At 38.7% G+C, this 18,682-nt stretch overlaps 1 protein-coding gene across 1 annotated transcript in view; it reads right to left on the reverse strand.

Annotated features, from left to right (window-relative positions):
• PSMD14 (proteasome 26S subunit, non-ATPase 14) overlaps positions 1-18,682 on the reverse strand; it is a 52,496-nt gene that overhangs the window by 16,170 nt on the left and 17,644 nt on the right. Inside the window, exons 3-6 of the mRNA XM_075609251.1 lie at positions 9,169-9,240; positions 8,037-8,156; positions 6,876-6,946; positions 4,624-4,774 (exon numbers count right to left, since the gene is read on the reverse strand). Coding sequence (XP_075465366.1) covers positions 4,624-4,774; positions 6,876-6,946; positions 8,037-8,156; positions 9,169-9,240 — 414 coding nt within the window. The remainder of the gene's footprint in view (positions 1-4,623; positions 4,775-6,875; positions 6,947-8,036; positions 8,157-9,168; positions 9,241-18,682) is intronic.

Genomic DNA, 18,682 nt, shown 5'->3' on the forward strand with positions numbered 1-18,682 from the left:
TCATAGCTATACAATAACAATGTAGACTAATCCTAAATCTGCAGAAACAATTGCTGGATTACGAAACAGATTTTAGAAAAACCACAATGGTTGCCATTTTGTACCCGAAAAAAATGTTTCTATGAGATGAAAACTGCTGGGGATTTTCCCAATTCTGGATATATTTAGGATAGTGTACATGGACAATTTTCCCCTTTCCCTTTATATATACTTAGGATAAAAAGACAGAGCGATTAGAACTGTAGTTAGAAAAGAAAAAAAACTATGTGTTCTGGTTTAAGATAATGGGGAGAGAACAAGCTGTCAGAAATGCCACATTCTGGTCTATCTACAAATAAAGTCCTACCTGTCTGCTACATCTTCCAGCAGCATTGTGAAAAACAACACCATCTTAATAAAGATGTCAAAAGGCTATAAAAGAGCTATATATTGGCAGTCAATGTATTGCTTACCTTCTCCAGGACTAAATTACTCAGATACAAATGTTAGTACTTTAAACATAATCTGCTGGTATACAACCAACAAGCCCAGAAATAGTCGACTTTCTGCCGTTGTCCTTACTCAGGTTAACACATTCAGTACCACTTGCAAGGGTTACCAAGAAAGAAAAACCCAAGCTAGAACTCACCACATTGTGAGATTGTGTTCATATTCTTGATTTAACTAGGATCTTGTCTTTAAAGCCACACATTTCATATGACAGAACCTGGTATTACATCAAATGGGTGGTGTTGAACCCCTATATACTGTACTTAACCTTTTTTGGCGAGGCGAGCTATTAATCATGATCCAGTTCTACAGGATGGTGATGCCTACATGAGAATGTAATGGATCGCAATTTCCACATATCACAAAATAGGACAAATGTTCAAGAGATTTTGAATTAACCCGATTAAGAACAAACAACATTTGTGTAGGACAGCTGGACTGTGGACTACACATGTCCCTTCTCTAACTTGGAATAGGTCACATAAATTCTTATAGTTTAGAAAGAGTTATCACAAATTCAGACTTCATTAGCTGGGTCAGATATCACACTACAGATGGTGTTATGTCGCTAAAACATAAGAGCAGTCTTGTTGTTAAGGAAATTGCCTCACATGCGGTAGACCATAGCTGGAGATCTTGCTTTGAGATCTTGAGTCAAGTCAGATTTCCTACCTGTATTATTCTACTATGTACAATAAAGCATCCAATGGTACCACTACATACCAATAGCTACATTGGGATCCAGGTCCATTGCTTGATTTGGCTTGGCACTTTAAGCAGTCTCTATACACGATTCATATTGTAGGCCAACCATGCTATTTTCAAGTATTCTGTGACCACACAAGTATTGTTGATATGCCAGGTGTGGAAAAATGACTAATGTCCCATCTAAACATCTTTTATCACCTGCAACTGACCAGTTATCAACTGCTTACTATGCTTCTAGATTCTTTAAATATTAAGATGGACATGTGACCATGTGAGTGCAGCTGAGGTTTATGATCATTTGGTTACTTATGCTGCCATGCACTGTCAGGCATCCCACAAGTGCAAAACATCTTATATCTCCTGTAAGCCCACAGCATAAAAAATTCAGAGAAATCAGACTTTTTATGCCATTTTCGCTGGAAAGCACAAAGACCTGAAAGTGACTCACGCCAAATGAATATCACTGAATTGCTGTGATTGTGTACTTGAAGTTAGACACATTCAAATTATTTATACAATGTCAATTTTGGCTCTGGAAAACCGATTCCTAGGAGTATGTGCATTTTCACGCTGTATCCTTTGAGGATTGCTCACTCTGGTTCTATTTACTAAACAACTTGAAAAAAAAAATACATCCAAGTCGGAATCGAGGTTAACCATTTTTAGCTTGGCCTGTGAATGTGCACGATTGGGCACCTAATAATCAAATGATAAGCCTTTGTGTTTCATGATTTAAGTCTGACCGACAAAGTACTCTGTACATTAACTTTCTTGCTTATGAAAAGCAAATCATCTTTATTACAGACAAGGAACTTACGACCGTGATGTTATCCCATTCTATTGGTTTTAGGGTATTATTTCAAAGTTGTGTCCCTAGTCTTTAAATTCTAACAGACTATCAAGCAAGGTTTCCAAATATAAAAATACGAGAGCATCCATAAAACCATCGAGGAGTAACATCAGAAGCAACTCTATTCTCAACCAATCAAATGACAAGCAATTAATTCCCTCCTGTGAAACAGCAACACTAGGGGACATATAACAACAAAACCCGGAAATGGAGGAAAGCCTTAAAATAAATTTTTTGCATTTGTAATTTTTATGGTATGAGGCATTTTAGATGAGGCTACTATTTAACCAAATTAAAGAAGGTCACAAATGTTGTTAATTTCACAAAACATCCTAAAAAATGAATTGAAGACCGTAAAAAAGGAAAGCTCATTTAAATGCAAGGTGACTCCGTTGTGATATCACAGGGACTCATTTGAAGCATTTTTTTAAAATTGAGGTTTAGTTTGTAGTGTATGATAAATCCCACTGAATGACTTTTCACTAAGGTGATCAGTATTTTAGGAGTATGTGAAGATTTAAAACACTGTGTTACAGATAAACTATCAGCCTGTGCTGAAAAGGAAAGAAATTACTTTAGATTACCAGCATTGGCCGTTTAGACAGGGCTTTTGCATGCACTGAATATTTAATTACAAATCCCCCTATTTAAGAGAAAATTAGGTCATAAGGTCATACTTGGGTTTTCTTTTGTGGATACACACCCTTTAAAAAACAGAATACTGAGCTTTTAGAGCATGAAACAACCGATTTAGTCAATAGGATCACAGTAAAACAACTCGGTATATCAGAGACAAGTCTGTCAACCTAATCCCTGAATAATCGATTGCACAAAGCTATGTACTAACGTTTTGGGGGAATGTATCTCTTGCCTACAAACAGTTAATAGTAACCAAATATTACAATAAAATAATTACTTTCAAATGTTCACATTTCCTCCATAGAATATTAGATAACCACTTTGACCAGCAAAACATTTTAGCGATTTAAAATAAATTAATGCAGAGACGGGTTGATTGAAATATCTCAAATCACGAAAGACATTTATCTTATCCATATCTTATTGTTGCTTTATTTCACTAATAACTCCTGTGTTGTATCTCAATGAGATTAGTGTTATATTTTGTACTTGAAATTCAAAATAATCACAAAACTACCATGGATCACTTTATTCAAAGACAAATCCAGTAATCGAATGGATTGAATTAGCTCAATAATTACCAGAGCATTCAATGTATATTCAATATGTGCTCCTACATTTTTGTGTTCTTACCAACACTGCTTTAAATTATTACGAAGTTATAAAGGAAATGTTCAAATGGGACAATATTTACATCAGAATACAAATGTAGCCCGTTTGAAATATTTCCTGCACAATTCTTTGCAGAGAATCATTCGGAAACATGACAAATATCTTATTTAAATGCTGATTAGCACGTGTTTTCTGAAAAACTGACAGCACTGGTTCCCAATCTTTAGCGCAATACAGAATGATAGATTATTTTTAAGGGAAAGGCGAGCTTTCATAATAATGCATTGTGATAATTTTATTATAACTATTATTTTACATTACAATAGAAGTGACATGTTCCAACAAGACACCTCAGCAGTATTTTAAAGCAGTAAAGCATTCAAGCCAATTTCTGTATATTCTGAAGTTTTTCTAATCCACTCTCCCTGTGGCAGAGCAAAATCGAATTGCCTCTCACATTTGCAGACAGCTCTGTGAAGGTGATAATAGAGCTACACCCTGCTGTCAGGAGGCAGGAAATAGGAAAATGGCATATGGGGCTAGAAAGAAAGAAAGAGAAAAAAAAAAAAAAAAAAAAGAAGAAAGGGGGGAAAAAAAACAAAAAACAAACAAGAACAAAAGAGATTTAAACAAAGGACAACTACAGCCCAATATGCTTTGCAAGTTAATCTCTTTTCAAATGCATTTGGCATATTTAGTCATTCATCTGCTTCCTCATGACAAAACGTGAATGGCTGAGAGAAAAGCTCGAATTGTCCAACACAGTGAATTCATATCAAAAAACGCTCCACAGTCTGTTAGCTGAAAGTTCTGCAGAACAGCCAGATGTGATCTAGCTCTTTAATCCTAAGAATCTCTCGAACGATATGGATAGCTTGTTTTCATGTGATAAATGTGATCAATGTGATAAACCCATTAACTAACATAGGGTAAGAGAACAACCTGATATAGGCAGCACTTGGTAGAGCTGCAAGAACCGTCTCTAATCCAAAGGCGTTCGAAACCTCTTGGGAATGAAGCAAATCGCAGCGAACACACACTTTATATTGTGCTCTGCAATATGTATAACTAAGCTTGAACAAACCACTTTTTGTTGTTGTTTTTTTTTAAACTAATGCAAATGTAAACATACAGCTGCCGATCAGTATAGAACATAAGAGGTATAACTATAATACATCAGTACAGAACATAAGAGATATATCTATAGTACATTCAAAATGAGTCTGCACACAATACTGAGATTGTTAAGTCTGAGAACTTCGTTATTTTAGATAAAACATTGCTGTTTTTTAACAGGGGGGGCGACAAAAATGCTTTCACCGTACCTTTCCCTTAACGCTTTGAATAGGGTCCACTACTACCGCTACGGCTCTTTCCGAGAGGGCTTCGAAGCTCTGCTGGGTATTTATATCAACGCCAGAAAGCCAGCAACCAAAGCCAGGGTGACTGTGATACCAACCAACAACCATCTCGGGCCTGAAACAAGGAAGACATTCAGACTCCAAACGGTGCAAGCAATAACAGTGTAAGATATGAAAAGAAGCACTAAACTAACAGAGTATAAATTAGGACGAGGAAGGGGAAACTCATGGGTGTGAAAAAGGCACCATTAGGAACATTCACCAAACTATCATTGTGAAAGCATGAAAATGAATATGTGTGACAAAGGAGTGCTATCATTAAGAGATGCACATTAGCAATGGTAGATCATGCTTTCAGTATTTCACCCTGTTACCACACCTTCCCCGAGCCAGTTTTTACCCTTTCAGCACTTGAGTAAATATCTACTCTTTAAATATCAATTAAACCAGCAGTAGAACTAGGAACTCAGTCAAAAACCAATTTGCACTGTTCCACACGGCTGCTGAGCCTTTCGCTAACATTAATTTTGAAGTTTTTTCACAGTAAAAGAATGAGCTTGTAGATGACAACTGTTGAGAGGTAACGCATACAATTGAATAAAAACTATGTAGAACATTACAGTATGTGTGGCGTTAGCCGGAATTGTTTACAAATAATGCAATTAAGACCTTCGGTGACGAGTAATCTACAATCAGGCCATGCAGGCCTCTTATATAAGTACAAAAAAAGGGCACAGCTTTAATAAATGTAGCAATGGCTCTTGCTAGATATAAGAATATAGTGATTGTGGAAGGAACTTAGTAAAGGGCAAGATCAGAGCTGATTTGTTTTTTTTTTGTTTTTTATGGGCAACATTAAATTCTGTATACTTTCAACCAGTGAATATTTATTATTATTTATAAATTACTAACTTTGTTAAAAAAAAAAAAAAAATCACAATCAATTGTACTGGAAAATCCTTTAGCTTTCTATTTTTTTTTTTTTTTTTTAAAGTGTGATCCAAACTTTTTTTTCTAGTGATTTGCTTTTGAACTTGGCATAAATCATTGGATCTTTGAAATCACTGCAGAATTATCCAATCATTAGTAAGGTATAAGCCCAACTAGAAGCACCTTTTGAAATACTGGTGGTTTATGGTAGGTTGTGCGTCTATGGTGGGTTGTGTGGGGCGGTGGTGGTGTACGTGTGTGGTGATGGTGGCCTGGTGTGTGTTAGCACGTGCATGGTGATGGTGGGCTAGTGTGTGTGTGTGTGCGTGCTGATGGTGGGCTGGTGTGTGTGTGTGGTGATGGTGGGCTGGTGTGTGTGGTCATGGTGAGCTGGTGTGTGTGTGTGGTGATGGTGAGCTGGTGTGTGTGTGTGTGGTGATGGTGGGCTGGTGTGTGTGGTGGTGGTGATGGTGGGCTGGTGTGTGTGGTGGTGGTGATGGTGGGCTGGTGTGTGTGGTGGTGGTGATGGTGGACAGGTGTGTGTGTGTGTGTGGTGATGGTTTGGTGGTGGGGAGGGGGGTGGGGTGTGTGGTGGTGATGGGGGGTGTGTGTGGTGGTGATGGTGTGTGTGTGTGTGTGTGGTGGTGATGGGGGGTGTGTGTGGTGGTGATGGGGGGTGTCTGTGTGTGTGGTGGTGATGGGGGGTGTGTGGTGTTGATGGGGGGTGTGTGTGTGGTGGTGATAGGGGGTGTGTGTTTGTGGTGGTGATGGGGGGGGGTGTGTTTGTGGTGGTGATGGGGGGTGTGTGTGTGGTGGTGATGGGGGGTGTGTGTGGTGGTGGTGATGGGGTGTGTGTGTGTGTGTGTGGTGGTGGTGATGGTGGGTGTGTGTGGTGGTGGTGGTGATGGGGGTGTGTGTGTGTGGTGGTGGTGATGGGGGGTGTGTGTGTGTGTGTGTGCATGCGGTGGTGATGGGGTGTGTGCATACGGTGGTGATGGGGTGTGTGCATGCGGTGGTGATGGGGTGTGTGCATGCGGTGGTGATGGGGTGTGAGTGTGATTGATATAGATATAGATATATACACATATACACACACATTGTTTAGTTTTTTTTTTGTACCAAAAGGTGCTTCAAGCTACTGACGACAGTTTTGCTTCTTGCAATATCTGAAATTGGCTTGATGGTCAGTTTGCAGAATGAGTGCATCACAAACGTCAGTGTGCACACAGCTGCTCATAACATCGCACAATGGCCTATAACAATAGGTAAATAAGACAATGTCTTACCTTCCAGTTTGCTTCAACATGTCCAACATTTTAGCTTGGAATACTGGATCAACAGCCTCCACACTAACACCCTATTTAAAAGACAATACATAGCCAATTATTTATATCAGGCTTGTACTGCAATGTCCAAGATCTCCATCCCTTTGCAGAATACTATAAAAGTGAATCTCAATTTCCTCAAACACACTGTGCAGAAAATGAAAGGGTTTAAAATGTACTTCAATATTTGCAGCATGGAATGATAGATGCAAAGCAAGCTGTTCAAATAGCTACTGGTAAAGGGTTATTCCTGTTACAAAACAAGGCACAAAACTGTTAAAAGAAGCAGGATTCATTTTCTAAAATCAAGTTAATTAGCAAATGGAGTAATCTGTGACAAACATGACAGTTTTGTAGTAAGCCTACACAGTTAAGAGTAAGGTCAATCCAAACAGTGATTGGAGTATGGAAAATGTGGCTAGGGCTGCATATCATTTATCATATATTCCAGATACAGTATATGTCTGTGTTCATGTTAAGAATGACAGGAGCATCTATACATTATAACAAGGTGATGCAGCAACAAGGATACGACCACAAAATTCCAGGTGTAGACTACAGACTAGCGCAGACTGGCCCATATTTACTCAACGATGCTATTGCCGAAGGCCCCTTCCAGCCCAATCACGTGAATGCGCCGTATGGGCCACACTTACTAAGTGATGCCAGAAGGCCTCATTGAATAGCACCAATTAGTAAATATGGCCCTATATTTACTAGAGATGGCAACTATTATCTACATTTGGCTCCCGTAACTACAAAATGTTCCATTGATTACCCCAGAAACAGACTTAATAGACACCAAAAAAGTTTGTCGCATCTGATGCAGGAGTTTTGACTAAAGTCCTATCACTGCAAGCAGCAATTTCCCAAAAGACATTCAAACACCCTCTCTTCTACCCCAAATGCCCCCACAATGATTCCCTGTCTTATGTATATCATATCTAGTTAGACCGTAAGCTCTGTGAACCAGTGATTTGTTTACAACACTTTTCACCTGTGTGCCCCGACTTTTCAACAGCGTATAGTCATGTGCAAATTGTAAAGTGCTATATAAACATTCAGTTCAAAAAGAATGAAAAAAAAACCCACAAATACATGTGTAACAGTAAAGAGACTCACCGTTCCAGACTGTGGCATAGCAAATACATCAATCACCCGGACTGTGTAATCATCAACAAATTCTCCCAACATCAGTCCCATAACTTCCATAGGGACACCAGCCCGGCCATGTTTCAACATCTGCGAGTTAAACAGAACAGCAGTTATCTTACAGCATTTAACCTTCTCTTACACACATTGTCTAAAACAGGGGTGGGTAACTTCAGTCCTCAAGAGCCAACAAGGGGTCAGGTTTTCAGAATATACTTTCTTTAGCTCAGGTGGCTAAATCCAAGACTGAGCCACGGATTACTAATGTGAAGCGCTATGTACACTAATGGCACTATATAAATAAAGACATACATACATACACTGATTGAGCCACCTGTGCTGAAGCAGGGATATCCTTAAAACCTGACCTGTTGGTGCCCCTTGAGGACTGGAGTTGCCTACCCCAGTTGGGAGTTGGTCCAAAAGAAGTTATTCTGGACCAGAGGAACACAGGATTGCACAATTACACACAAAAATGGTAGCATAAAACTATATTATTTTGGTTGCAAGTTTATTTCGGTAGCTACGCTGCAACTAAAACACCCCAAAGGAAATTGGCTTTATAGTGTACCTTAAGGATACACAACTTTATAAGTCATAAGGTGCTTTTAATAAAAAAAACGCATGTTCTGCACATTATATAGGTTGCTCTTCACAGTGAACGAATACTTACTTGTACTAAAGCTTCTCCCTGCAAGGGCAATTACAAGCTGCGTAGAGATGCACCAAAAATCTGCCACAAAACACCTTACCAATTTTGTTTGAGACTATACAAGATAAAACATAATAAGCTATGGACAATCACATGACCTTTGGTTTTCCTCCTTAATGTTGGGGTCTAAGCATCAACTCTCATATTCCACTATCAACATTCCTGTTTGTGTGTGTCAGCTACTTCATAACATCTTCATGCTTGCATTATGCCTTCTGCTGCCAACCCAGTGTTTTGCATGGCCCTGCGACTAATCCACATCTATTAGTGAGGTTAACCCCACAACAGACATTTAGCATTATTAATAAACAAATACAGTAGCAGATGTAAACAAGGTATTACTAGTCAGACACGTCCGATTTTAAGAGGAGTTAATAATTACTTGCTTACCTTAAGCAAAGCCAGAGAGGAAATGTATACCTGCTCTGCTGTGTCCACTGCAGGTGCATCTGTGGGAGGCCCCTGAAAAACAGGATTGATAAGAACCATCAATTTTATTTCACTAAACTTATTTTTATCAGGTACGTCTCATTTTGTGTCCATTGTGCGGCTGTTCAATACAATATACTAAAGCATTAGAGTCCCCCGACACGCTCCCCTGCTTTAAAGCAGGTCAACTTTTACCTACACCATACAAAATCGACAGAGTATATAAACATTAAGAATCAAGCTAATGGTTTGCCGTTTCTAGTGGAAGAAGATGCAACATTATGGGAAGAATTAAGTGTCAAAGGGACACAGCTTTCTTTTTTTTTTAAAGCTCCTTCAGCTGCAAAATATTTCTGATTTCCCAATTATCTCTCACACTGGCGTGAATGTAAGTCCGGTTGGCTAGCATGATTAACTAGCTTCAAAACAAACAATTTAAGTTTGCATCAGCTGATTGGTGCTAGAGGTTGCACGCAGGTAAGTGCTGTGGGGGCACTTTAGAACACAGGGAGAAGATGGATCACTGGGTCCCTAGGTGGGGAAAGCTGTGAGAAATACTTGGCTTCTACTTCTAAAAGCACTGCAGCAACATTAGCTCAGTTACAGTCCAAATCAGCAACACAATCTAATGCAAACCCAATAATAAAGTATTTTTACATAATAATAAAAATAACTACTGTTATTGAAATATAAAGTTCTTAAAGGATAGCCAGGGTTATCGATCTGTGTTAAGTCTTCACACCATCTATTTTTATACCTAATTTTTTTTTCTATTAAAAGAGAAAGGCACAAAAACACCTGCCTCCTCCCCCAGTTGCTGGAATGGATATCCCGTGCAAGATGTTGCTGGACTTACCAGTATTTAGGGGGTTAAAAATCTGCCATTAATGCATGAGAAGTGTTGTAGTGCAGGGGTGCGCAAACTTCTTGAGCTGCGCCCCCCCTGCCCGGGAGCCGCAGCGTTCGCGCCCCCTCTGCAATGACCCGGTGTCGAAGGACGTCGCGAGTCATGTGACATCACGTCACCCCGCCACGTCATTTGACGCGCATTGCCATGGTGACACGTGCCGTCACATGACCCCGTGTTGCCGAAGACCCGGCAGAGAGCAGGTAAGGGACTTACAGCGGCCTCACGCCTCCCCTGGCATTTAATTTAAATGCCGTGGGGAAGAGCACAGGGTCTCTAACTGCCCACCCCCCCTCAAATTCTCACGCCTCCCCTGGGGGGCACGCCCCTCAGTTTGCGCACCGCTGTTGTAGAGCAGGAGTGCTCAAGTCCAGTCCTCAACATCCCCCACCAGGTCAGATTTTAAGAATATCTCAGCTTCAGCATTGGTGGCTCAATCTTCGACTGTCACCTGTGCTGAAGTTTTGATATCCTTAAAACCTGGCCGGAGGGGGGGAGGGGGGTGAGTCTTGAGGACTGGAGTTGAGCACCCCTGTTGTAGAAAACACACCAAAGCAAAAAAAAACAATATCTCAAGAAAGTGATTTTAAAGCAGTGGTTTGTGTTTGTACAGGGTAGTGTGTGTGTGTGTATGTGTGTTATATTACAGTATATAGAGATATAGAGATAGAGATACACACACACACACACAGCATCTGTATACCCATTTAGCCTTTATCATCAGAAAATAAAATGTAAAGTTAACATGAAAAAAGGCTTACAATTATAATAAAGGTGAAGACTAGAAAAACTAAGACAACAAATTCTTTAGCATTCAGTATAGAGGTCAGTTGCAAGATCGATCTGACTGATTTATCTCTTTAAAAAAAAAAAAAAAAAAAAAAAGTATAGCTGCTACAATCTGCCTTTAACTGTCTAAAAGTGTTAGCCAGTGAACTGACCTGCCTGCAGGGCAATAATCACAGCCTTCAGTCAGGCCGTAAAAACAATCTGAAACCTGCAGCGTCTATCCTGGTCTTCCACTAACTCACAGCCCAGGATAATGATGATATCATGATAATGTAATTTGGAAGAACACAAAGTCCATCTTGTTCTTCTAAGCCCAAGACCTCTTCCAGCGTACCTCGATTTGTCTGTATAATAATATGAATAATAAATGATCATGCAAACACAAGAGGGGAGACCACCCTGGAATGGGTTTCTAATGGTACAGAGGGATTTTAAATATTGGAGCTGCTGTGCTTGATTTTTGCATTTTTTTAAAAATTGATAGGTAAATAAAAAGGCAGAGAGGTAAATAAAAAGGCAGAGGAAACGAAATAACGAATTATAGATCATTTTAATTAAAATCGCAGTTACTTTAAAGAATACAGAAAGCCAAACAGATGTCGGAAATACAATATATATATATATATATATATATAAATAAAAACCGCTTTAATAATCTATTACTTGGTTTTGTTGCTGTTGAGACAATGTATTTGGCTTCTTCCTTTCACATGGGCAGTCCTTGTTGACAAAGTGCTACAAAAGGCATTTGCCATCATAACAACACAAATGTAATGTGTTATCTGCTCAGGCCTTTTAGCAAATTTGTTAACACTATTCGCCATCTTACTTCACCTTTCTGTGATGTGTGAACTTCTATCACTTATTTAGCCAGGTTTATTACATGTTATTAAATACCTGCTGATTAAACAAGGAGTCAAGCAACTGATGAGAAGCTGCAATCTGACACCGAACTCTGTTTTGATGTAAATAAGCCCACAAAGTAATAATTCAGAGAGCAAATAAAGAAATATTCATTACAGACGTTTTGAAGAGCAGAGTGCATTTGTTTTCAGCCACAATTGCGCTATATACAAGTGTTCTTTTTATGATGTGTATTTAAATGTTCTTGTTTAGGCGTTAACATTACATTATTTTCTCAGAAAAACAGACGGTCTTGAAAAAAGATGTGATTTATATATATATATATATATATATATATATATAAAACAGATAATGAGCTGTGAAGTTGATTTAAAAGAAAGCCGACTTCACAGTGTTTCCAGATCTGATTCTTACAACATTTGATGCAATTATAATTTGCCGTTTTTTGCTATTGAAAACCTTCAAAATAGAAAAAGGTGGAAACGCGGATCACCGGAAACTTACAGTATATACATCTAGTTACTAAGATTGTTTATTTCTTATTCGGCAAGAGAAGCAACCTTTTAATACTTTAATTTTGTGAGCATTAAACAACTAGTGTGAAAAACAAGCTGCATGTAAACTATAGCTACTGCGTCTGCTTCAATGACTAGCTGAGGCAACCTGTTATAGGAGGTGTTAATTGGCAATAGGCGTACAAGTCAGACGCATGTTCCCCATCGTCCAAGCCAAGCAAGGCTAGGTCATTAAAGTGGAAATGAATTCTTTCCTGCTGACTTAACCCTTGATGAATGTAATTTCATCTGGCAAGCCTAAAAAAAATAAAAAAAAGTGTGTGTGTGTGTGAGAGAGATACGGTGTGAAAATGGACTTTGAAAGCGAATTATAACAAAAACTAAACTCTGGTATTAACACATATGAAATACAAAAGTACTGCTGGCACAGAGTTATTTAACAATATAGTATTTTGTCTAGAAGCATGTGTACCCTTAAAATAACTCCAATACTACAATAAATTGGGATTATGTACCAATTGCAAGATAGAGTTGAACTGAGGCAAATTTATGCCATAATTTAAAAGGGATTGCTTTTGATTTTAAGTATTTAATTTAGTGCATATTCATTACCTAAAAAGGATTTTTTGTTATCATGACTGAGGAAAAGCCTCATTAGACTATGATGTTCTGTCAAGAGTGGAATCTTCTTGGTAGCCCAAATTCGGAATGTACGTTTGTTACCCACAGATACTTAACTATACACAACATGGAGTAATGAAATGCAAGATCATTCTGGACTGATGATACCAGCAAAAGGAAAAAAAAAAAAAAAAAACGTTTAAAAACTGCTAGTCGGGAAAGTCAATAAATTCGTGATTTTTGTAAAAACAAAGTATATGTAAAAACAAAAAAAACTTGCGGTTAATGCTAGCACTTCTTTTGTTAACCATCATTTTTATCGTTTCAATAGACAAACTGTACTAAATTGAGTGGCGGATCCACAGAACAATAGATACCTTCAGATTAAAAAAAAAAAGATTATTATTTTCGCAAAGACCAATGTGGATCAGTATATAAAATAAATAAAACCAAATTAATCGTATACAACAATATTTGAGTTTTCATCTTGGAAATTATATCAATGGACTACGTCCCACACTGATATTGCAATGCCGATGATAAAATAAAATCCTCACAACTGTCCCAGTTGGAGTAAAAAAGGCAAACAATTTAAAATAAAGGTACAGTATACAAGGTGAAAAGGACTCAAAATATAGTTTGTCACTATCTAAAAAGTGAAATTCAGTATATAGAAGTCAATGCACCAAAATGAATATAAAGGACAACAGTTTGTGCACAAATTGTATTAAAACATGTATTGAAACAAATGTCTTTCACAATAGGACTAACAAGTCCCAAGCATAATCAAAAGACAGATTAGTGATCATAAGGGGCAAGTATAAAAACAACTATGAGAATACAAATCGTATAAAAATTATTATTTATTTATTTTTTTAACTCTATCAGCTAGAGGAAAATGTAACATTCAGGGGGTGGGCAACTCCAGGCCTCAAGTGCCACCAACAGGTCTGGTTTTCAGCAGCACCGTTTCACCATAGGTGGCTCAATCAAAGACTGAGCCACCTGTGCTCAGAGATATCCTTAAAACCTGGCCTGTTTGTGGCTCTTGAGGACTGGAGTTGCACACCCCGGCCTTAGAGACAATGTTTCGGGCAAAAAATGAAGCCTATAACTTTAGTCCTATTGTGAAAGGTCTTAGTTTCCATACATATTTTGCACAAAGAACGTGTTGTCCTTTTTATTTATTTTGGTGGATTGACTCCTGTACACTCAATCCTACGAGAAAAGCATAAACTTGATAGTTATGCTTGTGGATACATTATTCTTTTTGATGGTACAGATACAAATATATTTACAAATAAATGAAACCAATCAAGATGTATTTTAGGGAAACTGTAGAATAAACATCCATCCAAATATGAGCTTGTGTGTCTGTTTAGCATATTAACATTTCATTTAAGATGAGCTACTAGCGATTACCATTGAGGCCATTGACTCACCCTGGAAAATATTAAGGAATCTGCAAGATAAGTCATTACATGCATGCTTTCACCTGAAATGTACATATACCTTAAGGCAGAGGCTCTCAACTGCAGTCCTCAAGCCTCCCCAATTGGTCAGGTTTTCAGGATATCCCATCTTCAGCACAGGTGGCTCAATTAGTGGCTCAGTCTGACTGAGCCACTGATTGAGTCACCTGTGCTGAAGCAGGGAGCCACATGCTGACCTGTTGAGGGGGCTTGAGGACTGCAGTTGAGAACCTCTGCCTTAAGGATTAAGCCAGCAATTCCACTAACGCAGGAATTGCAGCAACATTATCTGAACATTCCCAACAGAAGTCCTCTTTAATGAGTATTATTTTGCTTAAGAATATTAACCAACACGTACCTAATTCATACAACATCAGTAGCTATACAAGTGCAATACCACAATTTAGTGAATTTTGCTCTACGTTAAATCTGAAATCATAATGAAAAAAATGAAAAGCAAATAGACATAGAATTTAAAAAAAAAAAACCTTTATTTTGCACCTTCAGGTGATTTTTTAGTACTGACTATTTCTATCTTCACTTCTAGAACATATATGTGAGATTTGTGGACAGGCAATGGAAATACAGAATTTCACATTAACAGACTACTTATACCCTGGTACAGGAATGAAAAACCGCCTCAAGTCACTAACACATCTTTAAAGCAATCAACACCCTATTTAAACCGGTTTGTGAACAAATTGACCACAGCATTTGTGTTTAACCCCTACTGAGACCGAGTAGCTGTACCCTGGAAGGAATACTTAATCAAACAAATAAATATTCCATGCTATAAACACATGTATAATAATCATTTTAATTTGGTGCATATTTTGTACTCACTACCAAAGAAACAGAAAGCAAATCACGGGAGGAAAGAGGTGTGACATTTTTTTTAAAACTATCTAATGACCTTAATGATGTCATAAGTGGCTCTCCTGTGAGTGCAGTTTCACGGGTCATGGGATAACGAGGACAAATACATCCCGTTTTATTTTCCAGTCAGAAGGATTGTGCATGACTGTAACACCAATTACTGGCTCTCTTAATGTAACCTTAATATGAAACTAACATTCCAAGAGGTAAGAGGTTATTTTCAGCTCTGAAATGTATTTTCATTTAAAAGGTAGTCATCAGTTCTAATTGTTTCTCTGCCTTTCTTTCTGATATATAAAAAAAAGCACGTTTTTAAAAGCAGCAGATCATGTTCAGACGACCTACTGGAATTGAACACGCGTTATTGTGAGTGTGTGTGTACGCATGCGCATGTATATTAATACTGTATATAACATGTATGAGTAACTACTTAAGTTTTGGAGAAGACACCGGGGTACAAGATACAAGGCAGGGTATCGCAACCAATAGTGCTAATTTCCATTCAAGTCAAATCCTGGATCAGGGTGCAATACCCTGTATTAGAGCTTGGTGATCCTGCCCCTTAGTAAGATGCACTAACTTCCAATAGGCCAATGCTCATCACTATGGGTATAAACATCATCAAAAAAATATACCTACGTGACCGTGTGTGTGCCTTTGCAATGAGGAAAGTTCCATTTATTTTTTTTAAACCTCTGTGGAATTCATACTCATCGCACCACATCAGTGTGTAGTGTACATTGCATATTCCCTGATGTGCCACTGGTGATTGATGTTTGTAGTGTGGCTTTTCAGATTATTTTGGAAAAGTTATAAAGAGTAACCTAAATTATTAAAATAAACACTACAAAATAGCAGCAATTCTTCGCTTCTTGCCAAGTAACACCAAAGTATGTTGGTCTGGCTGTTTAACAATGTTCACAAATATGTATTTTCACAAATGCTGTATGTATTTGCACAGTGCTTTATAAAACTCTGCTCCTACTGCTATATCATAGGAATCGCTGCAACCTTTTCTCCTGGTAACAGCAGTATTAATTGGCATCTGCCTTAGTGTTACTCAAGATCTGATGTGCATTCTTAAAGTTGAAAAGCAATTCAGCATGCCCAAGTTGTAATATTGTGTGATAAGACTAAGCCAACATTGCCACGGAATCCTATCATATGATGATTCAGAGTTATAATGGGTTGGGATGGGATATGATGTCTGACAAACACACAGAAATCCGTCTGTTCCAGGAAACCCCTCCAGCCTAATAAAAAGGAGAGAAAAAGCCACAGATCATAGCAGATCTCAGCTCTGATAAGGCTAATGGTTTGCAGGGAAGTAGATATCATAATGGAGAAATATATATATGTACCTAAACAGAATAGTTTTGACTACCTTTGCAAAAACAGACAAACATACAGCAGACATTGCTACAGTTTTCCATGTTCAAATTGCAGCACTAACTGCAATTGATGGATTTGTACATTGTTTCTGATCTACTCATGTAATCAAAATCTGGGCATTTCCTGTCATTCTTTATATTTATTTTTCCACTGCTACAGAAGTGAAGAAATGTACTCTATTTCCTATGCCTGTGCATAGTAATAAGTCCTCAGAACAGAAGTGCTATTTATTTTGTCATCTTTCAATCTCAAGGATGTACTTTTTCATGTTTTAGAAGAAACTACACATGTCAATTCTATTTAGCAGAACACTATGTGAAAAATGGTCTGATACATTCTGCAAAGAAAATGTTCACATTTCCACAATCGAAGTGTTGATGAAAGTGGATAGATCAGAGTTATGATGAAAGATCAAGCAACAGGTTTAAACCTGTGGGAGGAAAAATTGGATTGAAATTTGAGCCCAGCAAAACCTTTGGTGATCTCGCTATTATATTCACTGGATAGAATCATTCATGACATTTGCTTAGTAATAGAAAACAATGAATGTAACTAATTTGGTCATGTAAAAAAGTTTTATGGCAGACATTTTTCTACCAACGGAGCATTGTCATTCCATTTTTGTATTGCACACGTTATTTTATTTCAATTTCCCTCACATGAGTTATTTATCACAACATCTTATTTCGTAACCCGTATTCCAGCTCTGTGTGAGCATTTCTGTTTGATTTCTCCCAGTGTTTTAGGAATTCATTTGTTTCTTATAGCTTTCACATCATGTGTCGTACAGGTTAAAGGACTCAAGGGTTTCTGTTCTGTAGATCAGGGGTGCTCAACTCCAGTCCTCAAGGCCCCCACCCAAACAGGTCAGGTTTTCATGACATCCCAGCTTCAGAGACTGAGCTATTTGTGCTGAAGCATGGATATCCTGAAAACTACCTGTTGGGAGGCTTGAGAACCCCTGCTGGAAATCACCAATAGCATCCATAAGTGCAGACATTCATCCTGAAGAAGTTATTACATTCAAACTAAAGGTTTGTTACGTTTTACATCAACCAATAGTCTCCCTACTAGTGAAAAAAAGTACTGTATGAGGGCCGTTCTATACCGTGCGAATGCTTTTCGTGTGTATGAAGTGAGTGAAGGTACTGTGTGTATGTGTATGTGTGTATGTGTGTATGTGTGTATGTGTGTATGTGTGTATGTGTGTATGTGTGTATGTGTGTATGTGTGTATGTGTGTATGTGTGTAGAGATTGCGAATTATGTAATAAAAATATTTTTTATTTATTTAAATTACACCCGCCACCACCGCCGCCACCACCACCACCACGAAATCATTCATTTCTTCATCTTCTCCCTCGTCGGTCCGCTCCAAGCTCCCTGCCGTGCGCACGCGTGGCACCATTATAGAATGGCTGACTCACCTCAGCCAACTAAAACTGGCGCAGTGCACACCCGCACTATAGAACCAGCCTAATGCAGCGGTGCTCAAAGTGGGGGGTGCAACCCGCAGGGGGGGCGGGAGATTTTGCTGGGTGGGCGCGGGCAGTTGCCCTGGACTCTTCCCCCAGGCATTTAAATTAAATGACGGGGGATCGCGTGAGGCCCCTGCAACTGTTTACTTATCGGGATTCAGCCGGCTGTGTTGCGGCGGCGCCATGTGAAGTGACGTCACACGCGTAAAATGCCGTCGCGGGTCACGTGACATGACCCCGCAGCGTCATCTGTCGCGAATTAAGGTAGGTGGGGGGATGGGGGGGGCTGTGAGAGCCGGGGGGAGAGACAGGGGGCGTAGCCTGCTTCCTCTCACAAACTCATAAAACCATATATACCCGATTGGTGTACAAAACAAAAAGGCAAGTGTAAACGGTGAGAACACGCACAGCTGGTGTGTAAAAGTGTGTCACAGAAGAAATGTGAAGCCAGTGGAATGTGCATGCAGTTGCAAAAATATACTGTATCTTAACTATTGAAACGGCTTACAAAAGAAACAATGACTCTAATTTTGTCGTATGTCTACTTAATTACTGGAATGCT

Source organism: Ascaphus truei, chromosome 7, assembly GCF_040206685.1.
Source record: "Ascaphus truei isolate aAscTru1 chromosome 7, aAscTru1.hap1, whole genome shotgun sequence".
Lineage (NCBI taxonomy): Eukaryota > Metazoa > Chordata > Amphibia > Anura > Ascaphidae > Ascaphus > Ascaphus truei.